Genomic DNA, 22,701 nt, shown 5'->3' on the forward strand with positions numbered 1-22,701 from the left:
AGGACTTAAAATCATTACCTCCCGGTTACGTATTATCCAACAATACCTCCCGTTGAAAAATTATTTAGGTGCAGTTTTTCGTCATATGGAGACTAATTGAAAATGCACCACTAAAAGCAATTTATGTCCGCTATGTCTTTGTATTCTGTTTATATCAATGTATCTGTAGTGAAAATACATTTCTAAGTATCGTTGTCTGTTATATGTCTTTAATCTCTGTAGCAAAGGTCTGTAACATTTTCTTGCTGCCCCCCCCCCCCCCATTTCCTCGCCCATAACATAATAGAAATAAACTTGAAGAATCAATTAATTTTCAAAATCTACAAGTATACAGTTTACTTTTTATGTTGTTCAATCATCGTCATGCTGTATATGCATAATATATATCACACTTTCAGGGACTGAAAAATGTTCTGGATACCAAGACTTGAGTGTAAGTGGAACCTGTATAAAAGTGTACATCGAACAAAGATTGCATCTGGGTGCGATGAAGGAATGTCAAAAAGATGGTGGATATCTTGTTCGAGTCACGTCTCCAGCCAAGCATGACGAAGTAAATGGCTTTGATGCATCTATGTCAAGTAAGTTTAAAACTGAATACCAAGGTCTTCAATGCGTGCTACGTTATATATGAACTTACAATACAATCAGCTCCTCTGCAAATACTTCAAATTACTGTAGTCACATTTAAGGATAAGTTTATGTGTTTTCAAGAAATAAAGGTTTGCATTCCCTTCAAATTATGCTTTTTGTATTTTTGAAGCTTAACAAAATTATTTTTTCTAGATATTTTTTTTAATGCGCTTGACTCAAAACATATACACAGGGCCTCCGTGGCCGAATGGTTAGAGCATTGCACTCAAAATCACACGGCCTCTCACCTTTGTCGGCGCGGGTTCGAATCCCGCTTGCGCCGGTCAGTGAGAAAGTTTCCCAGTTTACTTAAGGAAGGTCAGTGGTCTCTTCCCAGGTACATTGCATCTGGGTTCTCTCTTCCACCATTAAAAACTGGGTGCCACCAGATAACTGAAAAATTGTTGAGTGTAGCGGAAACCATCAATCAATTAATCAATATACACAGTAACACCAATTTATCTATTTATCAAACGCTTACACATTGTATGCAATGTTGTTGGATGGATCTTTAGTATAAACATTACATATAAATCTAGGCGGACGTAAGTAAACATATTGAAAAGTGGTCAAGTCTGTCAATATCAGACATTTACTAAAATCTATGATGTGTTAAAATAGGGACATTATATATCGGCACCATCTATAAATTATTTTCTTTATGTACCACTGGTATTCTAAATTTTTTTCAATTATTAAGTGTAATGGGAACCAAATAGTATTCTTATCCTTTTTATTCTTATTCTATTGCTATTAATTGTTAACTTTCTAACTTGATTTAATTCAGTAATTATTTATAGGTCTACGTTTTTCATCGACGGAAGTGGCGCAGGCAAAGAAGACGAATGGTGTCTGTCAAATGGAAGCCCTTTGTACTTAAAGTGGCATCCACTAGAACCCAATACTTGCTGTAAATTATTTGAGGATTGTGTTATTATATTCGCCAATGGCGACTGCAATGATGTCGAATGCAGTGTATCACATTCGTTCATCTGCAAGATTGATATATCCCTGTGATATAGAAACAGTGTGCACACGTTAATGTTTGTGACGAACACATTATCCCTATATACATGATTTGATGGATATGAATGCATCATTCAATATACAGACATTAATATTTCTGCAATCATTAGTCGATGTGAGATTGGAACGCATCGATATGTCAATATCGTAAACCTTTATTAAAAAGAATATAATCTTTTTTCATATTACATGTAGCTTTTCTGTTGGTATATTTATATGTATGTCATTATGAATAGATGATTTAAACATATTTTACAACTGAAACGGCATAGACATTGTGGGAAACCATGCATTTTAGTTCATTTTCAAAGGGTGTGTCATCGGACAATTTGTACTTTCTGAAACTACGTTCGTCATAGGTTGTACAAATTCACTCGTACGATCTTACAAATCTAATTATGATTGTTTACGTTATAAAACAATCCCATTGACACTAATTCCAATTTTCTAATACGGATACCATGATTCCCATTACTGAAATGAACTCCATTCAAACCAACACTCCATGAGTCCAATCCACAAAATGGACAAGTTATTCATAGTTCCGAGAGTTATATCTAAACCCCACCCACTTGCATCATCTGCAATCTGCATTACAAATAGAAATGGCGATTGATTAGACCTACATGTATACCCGGTCCTAGAAGTCCCATACACGATATCCAATCATGCAACTAGATACCCCTTGGATTTTAGTCAACCAAATTGACACCAATGAATTTTAATCAATCAACAAGGGATACTTACTCCTCCAAGGTGTCCTATCCCACCTGTGGTGTTTCCCTTTTTTATATATTGCATTTAAAACCAGGTTTTGATTGTGCTTTATATGACTCAGCAGCTAGTTTTGTAAGTTATCAAGCTAACACTGATTACCATTGTAATCGTGAGAGAAACATGGTAGGGAAAGTGATCCTGAATATTTTCATCTCACTGCATGCAGATTCGCAAATTTTAGGGTCATGGTATTGCTCTTATTTGTAAATGCAACCTGTTCTTATGTTGACTCCTGTCTGGCGTGTTTCATACCGATTGTTAGGCCGTTTTTGACTATTGTTTGCTCCGTTTACCTTATGGAGATATAGGGCATACGCTGGGTGTGGCCGGTCAACAGGGGATACTTACTCTTCCTTGGCACCTGATCCTACTTCTGGTTTGTCCAGGTGTGACTGTGTTGGTTCATTGTCTTGATTTTGTATTCTTTGTGGGATGGATGTCATTGATTATTGCTGATTGTCTTTTCTTTCATGTTTTTCTTTCATTGTGCATGGTAAAAATATAAATTCTGATTTATTATTTGTTTCGCGTGAAGAATCTACAATCTTGAGTTTGTCATATTCTTTGAGTATGTCGGACTTGGTATCAAATTAACCAAACTCATTACAAACTTGATGTTTAACAAACGACCCAATTATGTAACATTGTCATAAACATCCAATATTTAAAGGGACTGGTTCACGATTTTTGAAAAAAAATATTTTTGATGTTAAATATAAAAAATATAACTGATTAAATGTTAAGAGTAAAACATTTGGAGCTTCTGAACACAAGAATAAAAATAATATTTTAGCCCTAAATCCGTGTTATGTAAACAAAGACTCGAGTCTGTTCATGTATACAAACAAACCAATGAAATGTTAATTTTATAATATAAAGCATCTTAATTTGGCATAGTCACAAATTTTAACTTTTAGATGACACATTTTACCCAAAGAATGCTATCAATATGAAAGATGTAATAAACTTAGATCGATATCGATTTCTTTTGCAATTTCGTCAGCAATAACATACCGCAATCTTTGTTTACAAAACAAATAATAAACTCTCTAAAATGAGCTTCTATGATGATGTATAACCTTAATTTTTATGTGAAATCTTTTAAACACATTAGACAATAGATTTTGATCATTAAAAGTGAAAAACAAAAGTTTGGGGAAAATTGTGAATCAGTCCCTTTAAACACATGAGTGGTCATTAAACATTCTAAATTGTAATTCAACACGTATCGGTACTAGTTTGATAATTAAATGTTAGTTTTTTTTTCAAAATGCACTTTAGATATGGAAAGGATCTACATGGTAAGCAAGACGATTTTTCACACCACAAATCCATTTGACAAATATACTACAAATTTGACTAGAATTCCAATATCATCATTAGAAAGGAACCAATTTTGATACATGCACTTTAAAATAAAACCAATGCTGGTGAAAATTTTATTTTCATTTATATGTAAGTAAATTCTATAGAAGCATGTATCATGCATGTATCATACAGTTTGTTTGGAAAAATTGTGCATATACCCAATCATTGTATTAACATATAATATGGAATGTGATGTGTTAATGTTTTCTGTTTTAGATACCGGGCTCCGTTTTGCAAATTGTCAATCTACTAAATGTTGTACCTTTTAAAAAGAACCCCATCTTCTATGCTTTAAGGTAACTCAATACACTATATTTTTTTTTATTTAATGGCTCGATAAAGCACCTCTTATGAAGTATGATTTCACCATCTGACGAGTGATACAAGCTCTCAACTATTTTATTTGAATTTTTTTTAATTTATCTTGAATGGTGAAAGGGGTACTCTGTGTGCAAATAAGATACTCTAAAGTCCAAATATCACCGCGATTTCATGCATACTATGACTATCTAGGGAAATATGCCTAAACGACTCAAATAGACGTTCTTTTTTAAAAATATTTTTGAATATTAAAAACGTTATTTGCTAATATTTTTTTAATCTACGGATAAAATCATTTAAATAAATGTAAATTAGAAAAAAGTATACAAGAGAAATTTATTCTAAAAAGAAATTAAAACGAAATGGTCAAAATTCAGAAATATTAGGATTTTTCAAAATTTGAAACAAGCCCAAGAAAAAATGTATACCAGGGAAATATATTCTAAAAAGAAATTAAAATGAAATGGTAAAAATTCAGAAATATTAGGATTTTTCAAAATTTGAAACAAGCCCAATCGGAATTATGAAAAGGTAGTCATAGAGAACAACTAAATTCCTGTGATGTAAAATGGTTTATAAATTAAACAAATTTATCAAGGAAATTAATTTCTTGATGAACGGTTCATTCAATTAGCAACAATATGATTATTTCAGTCATTGCTATCAATGTTGTCGGTACTTTTTCTCTCTTTTGGATATAATGATTATATCTGAAAAATGGCCATTTTGTTTCCATTTCTTTTTATAATATATTTTTTCGATATATTTGTTTTCAAACTCGCATGTTTTTTTTTTAATCTGTAGATTTTAAATATATTCACAAACACCGATTTCAATTTTCATAATTTTTTTTTCTAAAAAAAAAAAATTACAACGTTTATATTTGAATATTCTAGGATGATTTATTTGATAACATATCATGCACCAAATCACAACGTTTGTACTCTAGAATACAAAGTGAAGATAACGAACAGTGATCAATCTCATAACTTCTATAAGCAATACAAAATAGATAGTTGGGCAAACACGGACCCCTGGACACACCAGAATCTCTTATTTGCAAACAAAACACATTTTTTATTATTACAGGAAAAATCACCCAAAAAAATTCATATAAAATAATTGAGAGTTTGTATCACTCTCTCGATGGTGAAATCATATTTCATAATAGATGCTTTAACGAGCAATTAGGTAAAATCTTAGTGTAATGAGCTACCTTAAGGTAGATCGATCTTCTTGTAATGTCAAAGGTTTTTACAAAAACTCTTATCAGATTAAACTTTGCGCATAGAAAAAATATATCTTCCAGAGAAATTTTATTCACTGAATGCAAGATCAAGATAACAGACAGTGAACAATCTCATAACTCCTATAAGCAATGCAAATAGATAGTTGGGCAAACACGGACCCTTGAACACACCAGAGGTGGGATCAGGTGTTTAGGAATACAAATTTAAAAAAGTAAACTATAGATAGTGAAAAGGTGCATATTTTCCATAGATAATCAATTATTCATGATATAAAAAAATGTTGTCAGGGGCAGTAACTCATATGCTGGCATTTCCTTTACTGTATGTGTGCTATTCTTGGGTCAAGTGCTGTCTGACTTGTTTCATAACGATTGTTAGGCCGTTCTTGGCACACTGATTTTGACTACGGATAACTCCGTTTACCTTGTCAAGATATAGGGCTCACGGCGGATGTGACCTGTCGACAGGGAATGCTTACTCCTCCTAGGGACCTGATCCCACCTTTGGTGTGTCCAGGGTTCTGTGTTTGCCCAACTCTATTTTGTATTCCTTACAGGGGTTATGAGATTGACCACTGTTCGTTATCTTCACCTTTCATACAATGATTTCCCTAATATTCACAATCCATGATACATATTTTAGATTAGCAGTTTTTTGAAACTGTTAACATTAACAATCTGTCATTTTATCTTGTGTTTATTGTTCTTTTTTACGAAAATGTGTGATTTTCTGATTTTGGCCTATACTTCTGTTTTTTTGTATGTCTGACATCTTAGAAAAGGTGGCATACATATTTTCTATGGTTATTAATCAAATTAAACTATATTGAGTGGAAATTAATACAGTTTTTCCACTTCTAACCATTAATATTGATAAGTCTCATGAGGGTGGAACTGCCTTAAAGGGGCTGAAAGTTTTCAAATTTTATTTTTCCATTTTTATTGTTTACAATGCTTAACTAAAGTATTTCTTAGGATCAACCACAACTTCAAGATCAGTTGTTGGGTTATAAGTGAGATACAACACTCGCAATTTTTTGTGATATAAACAACGCTTGTACCATGTTTTTGTTTACATCATACTGTTTAATAGAAAATAGCGTTTTTAAAACAAAATGAAACGTACTAAACACTATAAAGTATTTAAATGTGTTAAGAATTCGCTTATAACTTGAAAAAAAAAATGCTTTGAACGAACCTTTTTCTAGTCTATGTAAACAAATACATGACACGAGCCTTGTTTACATAACAAGGGCTTATGACCTCTGTATCTCTCGTGTACCTTGAGTATTGACATTCAAATTTCCGCTTATCATCTGTACACTCTTAGTTAAGCATTATAAACATTAAAAATGAAAAAAAAAATAGAATTTGAAATTTTCAGCTCAAATCGTGTCCATGTCCATTTAAAGACCCAATTATAAGTTAACACCTCAAATTGTAAGCCGTCTGTCAATTAAGCATTTAATAATAGATCTCATGTGGAGTGACATCTGCAGAAACTGTGGTCTGGAAGGACCCCATGAGAGGTGCTTTGATAACAATAACATCCAGTACCTACAGGCATTCTTTGGATCTTGAGGAAGCCCTATATTTTAGAGTTTTTATAGCATTCACCTGTCCACAACTGCTGTTTTCTTGTAATTCAATCATTTTTAAAAAGACCCCTGAACAATGCAATTTTAATATAATTGTGATTTCCCCCCTCTATATTCATGTATTATAAATTACACGATCAGAAATCAAATAATAATTTCTACATGTAAATCTTATAACTTATTTAAAAATTAAAAAAAAAATTATGTCATCAATTTATGATACCTCTATATTTATAACAGAAATTATTCATTGAATCAATGACTGAGAGTAAGAGAAAAAGAGGGGTTGGGTTTATAATGTTTGTCAGCTACCTTTAGGAATACAACCATTATTCAAACACTATGACCACAGAAACTCTGTAGAGGGCCCTGAGACAGGTCCTGTGTATATCATAGCTATACACTACACCCTGATGCTTGGCCAGGTAAATTCCAGGTAAAGAACAATGACACTAGATGAGCTCCACCTACATCCAATGATCCGTGAAGAAACGGTATTTTTGTTGGGTCTTTTAAATATTAGTGGATTTACTGTTTTGTTTTTAATTCATAATACATTAGCGGATTGTTGTACATATTCAATTTCAAAATAAAATTGAATTTTTTTTCAATCTTAGACTGTCAGTGGGAGTGTATAAACCAGAAATACCACATCGATTAATTCCGACAGAAAGATCGTTTGACGTTTTCCTAAACATTCCTGTCCTAAGAGAGCAAACCGAGCTTCATTTATACATTAAATTGTATGTTGAATGTGTAGTTATGCCTTAGCAAAAAAAATTTGTAAGAATCAATTACCAAAAAATTGTAAACCCAAAAGAGGAAAAGAATGTTCAGATTTCATGTCCATATTTTATGGTGACAACAAAAACAACTTTACCTTTAATAACGTTTCCATTCAAGTTACATTTTCCAGATTATCTTAACTCTTCAGGTTATGTAATTTAAATGACAGACAAAGTGATCGATGATCCTACAGTTAAGCACTAACTCTGATGTTATGCGAAGGATATTGCCGCATGATTTCTTGCATTTGTGTATGGCACTTTTCTGTTTCTTTAATTCTCTATGCAGTCTGTGTCATTCCATCAATGATAAAACAATTAGAAATTGCTAAAATGGGATTTTAAATTATAGCTTGACTTTTTAATGTACAATTAATGTTTTTGAAAATTTTAAAGATTGACTATAGTCATTGACATAAACTAAAGTAAAATTACAAACATTGACTATATCCTTTACATACACTTACCTCTGTAGATTTACAAACATTTGCTATATCAAAATATTAACGGCAAACAAACAACTCAACATTACGACAAACGGGATGATGATGCATTTGTACTTGATCATCGATATATCAAAAACGAAACAAAAGTCACCAAGTGAAGGCGATTAATCTAACAACATATGAAACATCGAATGAAAAGTGAAGATAATGAACAATGGTCAATCTCATAACTCCTATAAGCAATACAAAATAGAGAGTTGGGCAAACGCGGAGCCCTGAATATACCAGAGGTGGAGATCAGGTGCCTAGGAGAGGTAAGCATCTCCTGTCAACCGCCGTGAGCCCTAGATCTTGATGAGGTAAACTGAGTTATCCGTAGTCAAAATCAGTGTGCCAAGAACGGTCTAGCAATCGGTATGAAACACGCCAGTCAGCATTTGATCCAACGATAGGCTGTATTGGCAAACTAGATTGTTCTAACGACCATAGAATTTGCGAAATGCTTACTTTCAACGAGACTGTTGAAACCCATGTACAATCAACTTTAAAAACTGATAAAACGCAGAACAATCTCTTGCGTATCGAATTAGTTGAATGATATAAACACCCCATGCAAGTGATAATGGAATATTGCTACATAGATATGGGAAGTTGAAGATTGAGAAGCTGAAATCATACCGTATGTCATAAAGTTGAGTTGTTGGTTTGCCGTTAATATCTACTTTTAATAAAATATCAAGTGTGGAGCGGAAGTGAACGATTCTCTGGTGTCTTTTATTTCAAATTCACAGGGATATATCGAATCGACATGTGAATGAAATTTATTATTGTTAATACATAAAACGTCGACGATATATCTAAATGTCGAACTGAAGGCCACAGCAAGACATTTTTTGTCTTCTCACGTTTTTTAATAAATTCTGCTTTATGAAAGGTGAAGATAACGAACAGTGATCAATCTCAAAAATCTCATAAGCAATGCAAAATAGATAGTTGGGCAAAAACGGACCCCTGGACACACCAGAGGTGGGATAAGTTGCCCAGGAGGAATAAACATCCCCTGTCGACCGGTCACACCCACCAAAAGCCTTATATCTTGATCAGGTAAATGGAGTTATCCGTAGTCAAAATCAGTGTACCAAGAACGGTCTACCAATCGGTATGAGACACACCAGACAACATTTGACTAAATGAAAAGTTGTACTGGCAAACTAGATATTGCTGTGATAAAATCTAGAAATTCTTTTCAAAATTAAGGATTATCTCCCTCATGCATAGCTCTTATCCTTGAACGAATTTGGCTCCACTTTTTGGCACTCTGTTTTCCCCTAAAATAGCTCTTACAAGTTTGTTGTTATTTCGGATTTCAGCGGTTGAGCATCACTGAAGATAAATTATTTGTCGAAATGCGCATCTGGTACATCAAAATTGGTACCATGTAAATTTTACATCGTTATAACGACCATAGAATTTGCGAAATGCTGACTTTAAACGGGACTTGTTAAACCCCCGTACAATCAACTTGTTTTTCAGTAGCTTATCTCGATTAAAAAACTGATCATACGCAGAACAAACTCTTGCGTATCGAATCAGTTGAAAGATACCAACACCATATGCAAATGATAATGGAATATTGCTACATGTACATAGTCCTTTCTTTTGCGAGAAGGACTTACTTTTACAGTCAACGGCTGACTTTGACAGGAGGATACTCTACGGAAACCTTTTCAGGACATATATATATATATATATATATATATATATATAGTGGGATAAATTTCCGATATAATCTTCTAGAGTGCTCGACGTGGCCTCATGGAGCTACATAAATTGATGATCAGATGGAGTTCAATCACATAACATTTATTTCTCTACAGGCTGTTTCGTAAGGGGATGGTTTCCCCTTACTCGTCGGGAGAAAAATGACATCTAACGAAAAACATCCGCATGGCTGAGAATATGTTACACAGAAACATACTGGATAGTTGCTAAGCATGATTACACACAGGATTGAGTAAATAGAAATTTATGGGAATGACGGCAAGTGCCGACAAGTTCTGAACGCTTATTCAATGAAGATTTTTCGGGATGACATATTATAAAGAATTTCTCTAGAATACAAAGGTTGCACTTCTTTGAAATGTTTGAGTATGATGATGTTTTTCCTAAAAAAAAATTGAAATGTTTGAGTATGATGATGTTTTTCCTAAAATTTCCCACTTGATTTTGTAGTCAATATTTTTGTCTTTCTTCATCATACTCAAACATTTCAAAAAAGTGCAACCTTTGTATTCTAGAGAAATTCTTTATAATATGTCATCCCGAAAAATCTTCATTGAATAAGCGTTCAGAACTTGTCAGCACTTGCCGTCATTCCCATAAATTTCTATTTACTCAATCCTGTGTGTAATCATGCTTAGCAACTATCCAGTATGTTTCTGTGTAACATATTCTCAGCCATGCGGATGTTTTTCGTTAGATGTCATTTTTCTCCCGACGAGTGAGGGGAAATCATCCCCTTACGAAACAGCCTGTAGAGAAATAAATGTTATGTGATTGAACTCCATCTGATCATCAATTTATATATATATATATATATATATATATATATATATATATATATATATATATATACATGAATAATGTAAAACTTATAGGGTACCAATTTTGATGCACCAGATGCCCATTTCGACATATAATGTCTCTTCAGTGATGCTCAACCGAAATGTTTGAAATCCTAAATAACAATGAAGTTTTAGAGCTATTATAGGGAAAACAGTGTGCTAAAACAGTGGAGTCAAATTCCTCTAAGGATAAGAGTGATGAAACAATTCAATGTACAGAAATGTTAGTTGTCCAAAAAGTATCGAGTTGTTCCGTTTCATTTCTATACTTGTACTCCTTTTGGAACAGTAAAGCCAATGTAACCTAATATTCCCATAAATATTTTAAGGCACCTGACCTATTGCAGATGGTCAGCATCCATCATCATGTGTCGTGCGTTAACCAGTCTTAACTTTTTCCTGATAACTACGACTTAATTATTTGTTCACATTAAATTTTGGTATAAAGCACCTTTGAGACAAGGGGGCAAAAAATATAAATATACTCCAACAACCCCGGGGCATCAAAGCATCTTCCCTACAACCTCACATCTGTAAGAAAAACTAAATGCATAGGTCTACTAATGTAAAGGTTGAAGGCCTCTTCCGAAATTGTTAATTTCATGATTTCCGGGGTAGAAGTACTGATTCCAGGGCGGGGCCAGACTGGTATATATTATGTTTATGTGTAATCCATTTTTAAATAATGTCGTAATGTTATTGACAGCATACATCTTTTTTCTTGCTCTGCCATGGGCCCCTTGTTAGTTAAATATTTTAAATGAAATAATTCCAGTTCCTTTCTCGCTAAGTTCTGTCAGTATTGAAAAGATTAATCAGGAACGGGGAGCAGACTGATGGCTTTTATAACGTACTAGGATTATTTTTCGATATTTTTATCCAATATTCGTGTTTATCACAAATAAAGACCGAATCCATACTTCATATTGGATATATTGAATATATATAAAAAGCAACGGTGTTCGAATTCACTGCTACCTAACATGGATAGCTCTACAAAGGAACCCATTTGAACTTGTGAGTTTTCGGTTCACATTGGGGCTTTAATAAATGTTTGGACTGAGATATAAAGAAAACGCAAAGCTCTTGCATAATAACATTACATGTACATTCAACTTATCATGTTCCGATGACCTTTTGTAAAGTTTAAACATAAATTAAGGCATCTGTGCTAGTTAAGATTTTACACCTGGGTATGCATGCAAAACTTTAATGAATTGATAGCATTGTGTTTTTATGTTTTGATTATTATCAGGTAAATGAAATCAATATTATGGCCTTATTTGTTCGCCATCTTTTTGCTCTGGGTTTGTTTTGATGAATTTTTATTTGTCATCTTATAACGTAGCATTATTTAAGTTATTTTGTCTTCTTTGGGGGAAATCAGACTTTGAGTAATTTAGCTTTGCAGGTACTTTCATGTAGAATGTATTATCTGATTTCCCCCAAAATCTTATGTTGAAGATTTCTTTCGTCATTTGGTATTGTAATAAATGACAAATTTTCAATCTCAATCATTCTTTGTTCAGATTTTTTATGACAGCAAAAACGAGCTACGGTGAGCAGAGTTTGGGTAATAGAAGCTGATAAACATAAAATCAATATTATGGAACATAATAGCATTTATGTTTAAAGCGTATATATGTGTCATTTGCCCTATTGGGGACCTCGTATAACTTTACCCCGTTGGGGGCCTCAAGTTTGTTAGCCAATCAATGGCTTGGATAGGCACGCGATAGCTTGTGTTTTGCACACGTTAGCCTTTTCATATACATGGGATTCAGTGAATACAAATTGTAAAGCGGATCAAAGTTTTTTCATTTTATTCAACCCTCCACCACCCCAACTTTCCGTCCTCAATATGGAGGTTTACTCCGGTGCTATGCAATCTTTTTATATAGGCTTTTAATCATTTGGGTTGGCCTTATTTGTTCGCCATCTTTTTGCTCTGGGTTTGTTTTGATGAATTTTTATTTGTCATCTTATAACGTAGCATTATTTAAGTTATTTTGTCTTCTTTGGGGGAAATCAGACTTTGAGTAATTTAGCTTTGCAGGTACTTTCATGTAGAATGTATTATCTGATTTCCCCCAAAATCTTATGTTGAAGATTTCTTTCGTCATTTGGTATTGTAATAAATGACAAATTTTCAATCTCAATCATTCTTTGTTCAGATTTTTTATGACAGCAAAAACGAGCTACGGTGAGCAGAGTTTGGGTAATAGAAGCTGATAAACATAAAAGACGTTCGAGTGATTTGAAACATAGCATGCCTACTATAATAATATTGTAACGTACAGTGATCTGAACACGCTTATTGTTGCTTAGAGAAATACCACCATATCACTAGAAACACTAGTTCTCTAGCAAATCAGTAGGAATTCCCTACATACCATCTGCTACACTTCCCCCGATCAGGGAAGCTTCGTCCCGTAGCTGAGCATGGGTCTCTTCTGATTGTTTGGCACCTCTTCAGCAAAGGCATCTGCCGTTTCCGACGACAACCACCGTCGTCCCCAAACGACACCACGTCCGTACGTGGACAAAAAGTCCCAGAGTTCCAAAGATACTCTACCTGAAGCAGGCCTCCCGCCAAATACCAGAATAACTACGCTGCCACGATTTTGTAACAGGCGGCGGTTTGAATACGCTCGTCTTTGCTTAACTTTTATGATAAAAAGAAATCACCAAAAAAAAAAAGCTGGAGCAAGGCAGTAGAGGTTTTCTGTATACTCTCTGTTATACTATATTTGCCAACAATTCGATATTACATATATTTAACGATACTGTGCTTCCATACCATACGCAGGTTTAAATGTCCAAGTCAGCCGTTGACTGTGAAAGTCAGTCCTTCTCGTGAAAGTCCACTAGCCATACATATTTCTTACAGGGGTTAAAAGTAAGTATTTCACAAATTCGATGGCGGTTATAATGATTGTATTTCCAAATACAACCTGTCAATCGGTCGAATGGTGTCTGATGTGTTTCATAGTGTATCGTTTCTTGAACGTTCTTTGCATTCTTATTTTCATTACAAATGGCCCCACTTACCTAATCAAGATGAAAGACTCACGACGGATACGACCAATTTTGCCAGCTTACATAGCTCATGCATGTACATGTATGTGTGTTCTGAGAAATAAAGGGGAACCACGGTTTTGATATGTCAGATCGTATGCAATCTTAAGGAGGAAAAGGATTGTATAATGTATGTAATGCTAGGCATATTTGTATTATTAAGGAAAACAATACTTTATTGTGGTCTATAAAAGCTACCTTTACGTTCTCTTTACATCTTTTTGATATTTTTAAGGAACACATTATTTAGTTTTTATTTTAAAACGTGATTGGGTTATATCATGTAAATAATTGTTTAAATAGGAAATGCAAACATAAAAGCAAAAACTACAAGATTAGTAAACCAGTATGTAACTCCGAGCATTACTACTAATAGATAAATACTTATCAATCACCGAAATTAGGTACTTATTTTAGAGAGTTTTGCATTTAGGCAACTTTAACGTAGAACGCTGATTTATTACCCACTACGATAAAAAAAATCTCTATTGATTCCTTCTCATGCAAGCAAGAAACGCCAATCCACGATAAAAACAAATTAAACAGTGCATTGGATCCAATTACAATGTAATTTTAGTATATTATAATAAGTACACATACTATATATCAATTGATCCTACTAATTAGGCAATGAATGTCACTTAATGCTACTCTTGCATTTCACACTTAAAAACCCATTATCTTCTGATGGAAAATCGAGATCCGCTAATTGATCAATTAACTAATCATTTCATTTCGATTGTTTTGTATCCTATGTAGTATGATGTTTCTGTTATACTTCCTTACTCTTTCGGACATATTGTCAATACTAGTAAACAAACTGAGAAATACACTGATATAAGTATGTATGCATGACTTCAAACTAACTAATGGAATATTTGTATAACTCGTAATTATCTATTCTATTTTACCCAGTGACGATTCTCACACCAATAAGCATCCTTTAAAGTTTTCAATTTTATTGGCCCTGTAATGTTGCCAAGATACATGTAAAGCATGGATTGGTCATTGATTTATTAAATTAGAAGTTATAATACCACAGTTGGAGGAAGGATTCCCACAGGTAAAACATGCTATACCACGGATGCAGACCTTTGTTGGTGTTATTTGGTGAGATATAGTTCCTATTGTGTCTATTATATATCTTCAACTTCAAAGTTTATGGGAGAAACTACATTACAATAGTTATTTTCTTTGGGGGGCTCTATATTCACTTGGAATTCAAACCAGTTGCGGTAGCGTAATGGTAGAACATTCACCCCGTGATTGGGAGGCCGTGAATACAAGCTACGCTCGTGTAATGACCGCGTCAACCCTAAAATGTACAGTATATATTAGTTATGAATGCTCCTTTGTCAAACGCTCGGAATTTAGAAATGAAAATCACAGGTCGGCTTATAAGCGGAGGTCCCGAGTCGCGACAGGCGTTGGTATGTTAAACAAAAAACTACTGCTACGACACCGAGCAATAAGCATAGGTTTGAATGTTCTACTTTTCCTGCAACTGGTGACATCTAAATACTTTTGAAGGAACGTAAAACAAAAACAAAATAAATTCAAACAATGGGAAGTCTATTGCATAGGATATGTGATTTGATTTTCAGTTGTTGAACAATTTGTGTTGCAGTTACACTTCATACGGTTTACAGATCTGTCAATCATTATCTGTTCACAGGTTTTGGACTAATCAGGAGCAATGTTTTAGGTTCTGAATTCCAATTCCAATTATACCAAATCACGAATGGTCTTGTGAGTGAATTAATAATTCATACCGATGAACAAATACCGAAGTTATCGGAAGTCGGATGTGCCAGAGCTTGTGCTAAACAAAATGGGTGCCTGTCTCTTATTTTCGATTCTGAAGCTGGTCGATGTTCTTTACTCTCAAGGGGCATTCTTCAGAACAGTTCGAAACCCGAGATACCTTATTACATCAAAGTGTACACAAGACGTAAGTACAAACGAAATCCAGGATGTTCATTGTTATATGAATTATCTACCTTATAATGATCTTGATATTATATATTCATTCGATATGCAAGAGCTTGTTCTGCGTATAATCAGTTATTAAATCGCAACAGGACACTGATAACCAAGTTGATATTGCAAAACTTTCAACAGTCCCGTTTAAAATCAGCATTTCACAAATTCTATTGTCGTTATAACGATCTTGCTTACCAATACAACCTATCATTGGGCCAAATGCTTTCTGATATGTTTCATACCGATTGTTAAGCCGTTTTTGACACTCTGAATTTGACTAAGGATAACTCCATTTACTTGAGCAAGATATAGACCTCACGGCGGGTGTACATGTTACTGGTCGACAGGTGATGCTTACTGCTCCTTGGCCCATCATCCCATCCCTGGTATATCCAGGGGTCCGTGTTTGCCCAACTCTCTATATTGCTTCTAGAAGTTACGAGATTGATCACTTTTCGTTATCTTCAACTTTCATAATAGGACACAGTGTGTGTTGTGACTGAAATAAATCTGAGTTCTCCCAAACTAAAAGTAACAATTACTATCATCTTTATTAGAATAATCACGGTCATTAGTACCCGAGATCAGAATGACGTATTATGCTACCTAAATTACGGAGCACACTGTTTATGTGCTGTACCCAGGTTTAGTTGTGATTCCTTGATTATGTTCAACACCTTGTTTGAAACAAAGACCTGTATAGGTTACAAATTAATCATGACATAAGTGGAGTAGTTGATAACAAATGATAAGTTTTGAAATGAAAATGAATGAATATAACTAGAGGGAAATGTAACATTTACCCAAACTAAATGACAGGAATTAAGGAAAATGAAAGAAATATTGAAATAATAAGAAAATGTTACATCATGACACCAACAAGCTTTCATTTGCTGTGAAATGAAATTAGTAGACTTCCATACACATCAAAGGAATATAGGACAAGGTTAAATATAAACACTGGGATAGCCTCGATATGAAAATAGTAACTCTGAAAAAGAGGCCAATAAGGATATCTTTGATTTTACCTGAACCAATGTAAATTGACTTTATGATGTTATATACATTTCATAATAAGAATATTCGGACTTCCTAAAATTGTTTGTTAATACTACGTTATCTTCATTTACTGTATGTTAAAACCCTACTCCAGGTAGGAGAAAAGAAGCAAACACAGAATGGAAAGCATGAAAGTTTTGGATTCCAGCAGAGTGATGATGCAGCTTCGTATGTAGGGCTGGCAATAACCTATAAGAGAGACATTATTTGTCGAAATGCGCATCTGGTGCATCAAAATTGGTACCGTATAAGTTTTACATCGATACTAATAGCAAACGCTCAATCAGATAAGCCAGGGTTAAGCTTCGTAGCTAATGGAATTGCAGAAAATGTTTGAGATTACCGACAAAATGGCAGGTATAATGAATTACACAGAACAATGAAAGGTGAACACGTGAATCAATGACAATATCCAATATCTTCTAAAAATATAGAAAGCATTTTACATAAAAGACATGTTGTATGTGCAATAACTACGTAATTCAAAGCTAACCAACATCAAATTTGTCACAAACACGCATTCACCCCCCCACCCCCACCCCCATGAGACACTTCAATGAATGTAGCTTAGCTTCCTCTAATTATTTCCCAGTGTTGTTCTGTCAGTTTTACATTTTTTATTCTTTAACAGCATCATCAATGACAGTCAATCTTTCCACCTTTCCCTAATTTTTTTTTATTATGTTTATTTTTATTAAGGTCTTCCGTTACAACGGAAGACCTACTGATTGTGCTGGTTAAGATTTTTTTTTTTCCCTACACGATAACTTTGAAGCTTCATATCTCGGTCATTTCTGCATGGATTTTGCTCAAATTTTCAGGGTTTATAAACTTTACAGAACAATTTCAAAATCATGTACTACATTTCAGAAATCCCCTTCTGTTCACGAGTTATTCTCCTTTGAATGAACTTTTAGGGGCTTTGGTTTCCAGACAAAGGCTCCGAGACTGTATAAGCTTGAGCAGAAAATGCATTGAAAATTAAAAGTAGGAGCATTGTAGTTGTACACATTGTTTTTTGTTTTTTGATTACAGCATTCGAAATGGTGGTTAACAGGGTTAAAAAATTAGGACGCCTAAAGGAGCAAAAAATTGCATATATTTTCCTTTGTATCTTTTAAACTAAAAATATTTTGTTAAGACGTGTAGAACAGAAGTTGTGCAAAATGTAAGAGCTTTCTTTTGATATCCATAAAAAGGGGATGGTCCCTTCAATTAGGGATCTAGGGATCTTCAAAATTTTTGCATTATAACTCAAAAACGGTAAATATTTCGATATGGCTTTCGCTGGAAAAACTGTTCTTTAACATCTTATAGATCTCATAAACATAATATTTTGTTCGAGTATTGTGTTATATATGAGTAAAAAGCTTGACCTGCAAACAGGTAGCCATATCATTAGGTAGGAAAATATGTGTATAACTTAAATAAACTTGTTTTAATTGATCAATCAGACTTCATGAAATGCTAATATTCTTTTAAAATAAGGTTTTAACGTAATCTATGGTTCCTTTAAAAATCATCGATCGACACCTTTCTTTTTTAATTATTTAGTAGCTTTAATATAAACAATCGTTCCAAAGAAAAAAAAGCAAAAGGTTATCTCTTCTACGTTTGTTATCAAAACAACGATATATTTACAATTACGCAACCGCCTCGAGGAACCATCGCGTGTGAACCAGGTCATGTACACAAAGTAAACATTGTCGTCCTAAATATAACACAGAATGTTATGTTTTTGATCATATTGGATTTGTCAAATAATGCAGACTTTCCGGGGATGTGTATACTTGTTTATGCTTCCCTGGTTTTACATTTGATTTGTTTTAAATTCAAAACTCTAGAGCATTGAGTCAGGCATCAATTCTAAAATCTGCAATTTAATATACAGTTCGTTTCTCAGTCATGTCTTATTGAATGTGTGTCTAATATCGGAGATTCGTCGCTGCTGTACTAGCGATCTGTGATTTCACACTACTTTAACTGAACACACAAGCTTTACTCAAATTCTTCATTGTGAAAAGGAAAATGGATACATTTTACAAACATAACGAATTATTTCTGAACATGCTTTGAAATCAATAGTTTATAATTATGATTAAACCAAATCTAAACATGCGTATATAATATTCAGAAACCCATGGCCGACCAGTCTCATTTCAAATGATTTGTTGTTTTATTGTTTAAAACAATGACTTTGATTAAACATTGATTCAGAACTCCTGGTCCAAATTATGTAACTTTGGCAAGTGCCCCTGGCGTGATATTCATACGCGACTTCTGTGCGCACTGTGTACATAATATACCTACATGTATTTACGCAGATATATTTTAAAGTTTAATAAAATATTCAAGATTTGAGGGCAATTTATTTGATTTGTATGTATAAATAATTCAAACTTGATGAATTATTCTCTTCAGTCTGAATATTATGCTATCACAATTTTGTTGTATGATAAAATATTGGTAACAGCTATAAACCTTTATTGTATGTCCTGAGCCGTAAATTTCATAAATTTAAGTAGTAATTTTTTTTTTCATTATTGGGACTGAAAAGTTAAATGCTGAAAGAATTTAATCCCATATACACGCGCCATATGATCAAAGAATATGCCCTGGCCTTGACCCATGGTCACATTGTCAAGTTCAACTTTTAAAAAATACAAACCCTGTCCTGGCCATATCAAGTAATGAAGAAATATTTAGATTTCATACTTATTACAGATTTTCATGTTAAATGAGGCTGCATTAGGACCTGACCCAAGGACATATGGTCAAGTTCAAGGTTTTTATGTCACACAGCTCCGACGGAATACCTCTCGTTGCTTTGCAACGAGCTTTGCTCTAGTTATATATTATATTCTATAATATCAGAGACATATATAGCAGAGAAAAGGAACCCTTACGGTGTTGCTATATTTTTGAACAAACAATTTAGTAACTGCTTTTATTTTGGGGTTTTCATATCTGGACGAAAAGCAATGAAACGGTATATAGTGATTTTTGTTTCGTTTGTACAGAATGGTGAACAGTTCGAAAGGAACGCTTTGCATAAAACGCTGCCAGCTTTGTGAAAGATTTGCACGAAACTGCACGCTTTAATTTTTTCGGCATTATTCGGTTCTTCTGGGATTATCAAACGCAAAATAATTTCAACATACAAATGATCTTAATATAAAAAGTGGTTAAGAAAGAAATGATAATTATCTATTTTTAATTGGTTCTCAAGTCGGACGAGGTAAATTATTTCTTTTTAAATCATTGATGAATATACAGAAACAAATCATTGAATAAATCAAAACTTTTCATTTTTCTTTTATCATTTCAATGATAGGTAACAAAACACATGGGAATAAACGAATACATATTTTTAACTTCGGATATAAAAGGAAATGCAAGAAATTGCATTGTTATGAATAATGATGATTATTCGACATAGATAAGTATTTACTCTGCTAGTAAAAGTAATTAAATTGAGGCAAGCTACTGACAAACACGTTGATGGTACAGGGGTTTCAACAGTCTAGTTTAAAGTCAGCCTTTCGCAAATTCAATGGTCGTTATAACGATCTAGTTCGTCAATACAACCTCGCATTGGGTCAAATGCTGTCTAATGTGTTTCATACCGATTATTAAGTCGTTCTTGGCACACTGATTTTGACTGCGGATAACTCCGTTTACCAGATCAGGATATAAGGCTCACGGCGGGTGTGACCGATCAACAGGGGATGCTTACTCCTCCTAGGCGCCTGATCCCATCTCTGGTGTGTCCAGGGGTCCTTGTTTTCCCAACTATCTATTTTATATTGCTTATAGGAGTTATGAGATTGATCACTGTTCGTTATCTTCACTTTGCATATAGTTGTTTGTCGTAAATAGACTAATTGAAAATGCACCACTAAAACAAGAAGATGTTATATATGCATTTTTATTGCAAATGCATGATATCAGTCAGGCTGTTGCTTTAATCTCGAGACACGTATTGCATGTATATATATGTAATCTGTTTATAGTAATGTACCTGTCTTGCAAATCCAAGGAATCTTTTCTGAGTAACATTCTTTATCATGTCTGTAATCTCGAAGGTAGTCGTCTGTAGCATTTACTTACTTCCCCATAACCTAGTCACTTAGAACCAAGCTTGTAAAATCTATTTTAATGCGATTTTCAAACGTTTAATTTACTTATTTCAAGTATTCAATCATCTTCATATAATTTATTCTAAACAATAATACATGTAACATTTTCAGGAGTTGAAAAATGTTCCCATTTTGGATACCAAGACTTGAGTGTAAGTAGAACTTGTATTAAAGTGTACAGCGAAACAAGATCACAGCCGGATGCGATGAAGAAATGTCAAAAAGATGGAGGATATCTTGTTCGACTCACGTCACAAGCCAAACATGATGAAGTAGATGACTTTGTTGCATCTATGTCAAGTAAGTTTAAAAATCTAGTCCGTGTGCTTTAATTCGTGCTTCATTATAAATTGACTTGCAATCAACACATTTGCAAATCCAGTCAAAATTTGACTCACGTTTCGCTTGAGAAATCCAGGCTAATAATCATGTATTAAGGATAAGTTTATGTGTTTTCAAGAAATAATGGTTTGTAATGTATCTGTTCGTTCACTTTAAAAAATGTATTTTTGAAACATTTACCAAATTTAGATGCGTTTGACTCAAAACATGAGACCATAACGCCAGTTTTTCTACGTATCAAAATTATAACAATGTTTTTGCAGTATTCTTAGAAGGGTCTTTAGTATAAACATTGTATATAGGAGGACATAGGAAAACAAAGTGAAAAGTAATAAACTCTGTCAATTCTAGATATTCATTAGAATCTCTAATTGTATCACATTTGGAACAGTATATAATTGGCAGATTCTGCAAATTATTTTTGCTATGCACCATGATTATTCAGATTCTAATTCATTTTAAGTGTACTAGGAAACAAATCGAAATATTATCCTATTGTATTCTAATGCAATTAATTGTTAACATTCTAAGTTGCTTTTATTCAGTAATCATTTATATTTATCAATGAAGGTCTAGGTTTTTTCATCGACGGAAGTGACGCAGACAAAGAAGATGAATGGCGCCTGTCAGATGGAAGTCCTTTGTACTTACACTGGAGTCCGTGGGAACCCAATATCTGTTGTAAATTAATTGAGCACTGTGTCATCATGTTCACCAACGGCGACTACAATGACATTGGATGCAGTTCATCACATTCGTTTATCTGTGAGATTGATACACTCCCTGTGGTATAAATACAGCCTACATACGTTAATGTTTGTAACAAGTGTATTACTGCATGTATAAATGATTGGATGCATATGACTGCGTCATTTAATGTTCAGACAATTATATTTCTGCTACCATTAATCGATCCGAGATTGCATTGGAAGGCATCAGTATGTCAATTCCTTAAACTTTTATAAAAATATGAGCTTTTATCATATTGCAGATAAGTCTTCTTTCGGTTTCATTTGTCAATATTTACATTTGCCAATGCACTTCCTTATATGACAGTACTAATGAAATTGCTGTTCAATTTCGTGTGACATGAATTTGGTCACGTGATCAGTTTGTTCTTGCGTATGAATTCAATCACCGCTCCAAAAGTCACAAAGCCCCTCTCGCCACAAATTTAAGTAATAGAAATAGTGTGAGTAAAATTGCAGATTGGCACCCAAAATGGCTAAACATTTTGGCTAATACTTGACTTTCACACACATCCTTTCGTAAA

General features: G+C 33.7%; 1 protein-coding gene across 1 annotated transcript; it reads left to right on the top strand.

The window, feature by feature from the left end:
• Positions 1-487: 487 nt before the first annotated feature.
• LOC125656467 (uncharacterized) lies at positions 488-22,308 on the top strand. The gene is made up of 4 exons (XM_056145725.1): positions 488-581; positions 15,581-15,856; positions 21,198-21,386; positions 21,999-22,308. Exons 1-4 carry the CDS (start codon positions 488-490, stop codon positions 22,220-22,222), a joined length of 783 nt encoding a protein of 260 aa, XP_056001700.1. The 3' UTR covers positions 22,223-22,308.
• The last annotated feature ends 393 nt before the right edge of the window (positions 22,309-22,701 follow it).

This window comes from Ostrea edulis, chromosome 7, assembly GCF_947568905.1.
Source record: "Ostrea edulis chromosome 7, xbOstEdul1.1, whole genome shotgun sequence".
NCBI classification, from domain to species: domain Eukaryota; kingdom Metazoa; phylum Mollusca; class Bivalvia; order Ostreida; family Ostreidae; genus Ostrea; species Ostrea edulis.

Bases quoted from the DNA above. Each gene is read 5' to 3' on its own strand.
- LOC125656467 (XM_056145725.1), top strand. From the start codon at position 488: ATGAAGGAATGTCAAAAAGATGGTGGATATCTTGTTCGAGTCACGTCT. The intron at 582-15,580 runs GTAAGTTTAAAA...ATCTGTTCACAG, and splicing joins CTTTGATGCATCTATGTCAA to GTTTTGGACTAATCAGGAGC. The intron at 15,857-21,197 runs GTAAGTACAAAC...TAACATTTTCAG, and splicing joins CATCAAAGTGTACACAAGAC to GAGTTGAAAAATGTTCCCAT.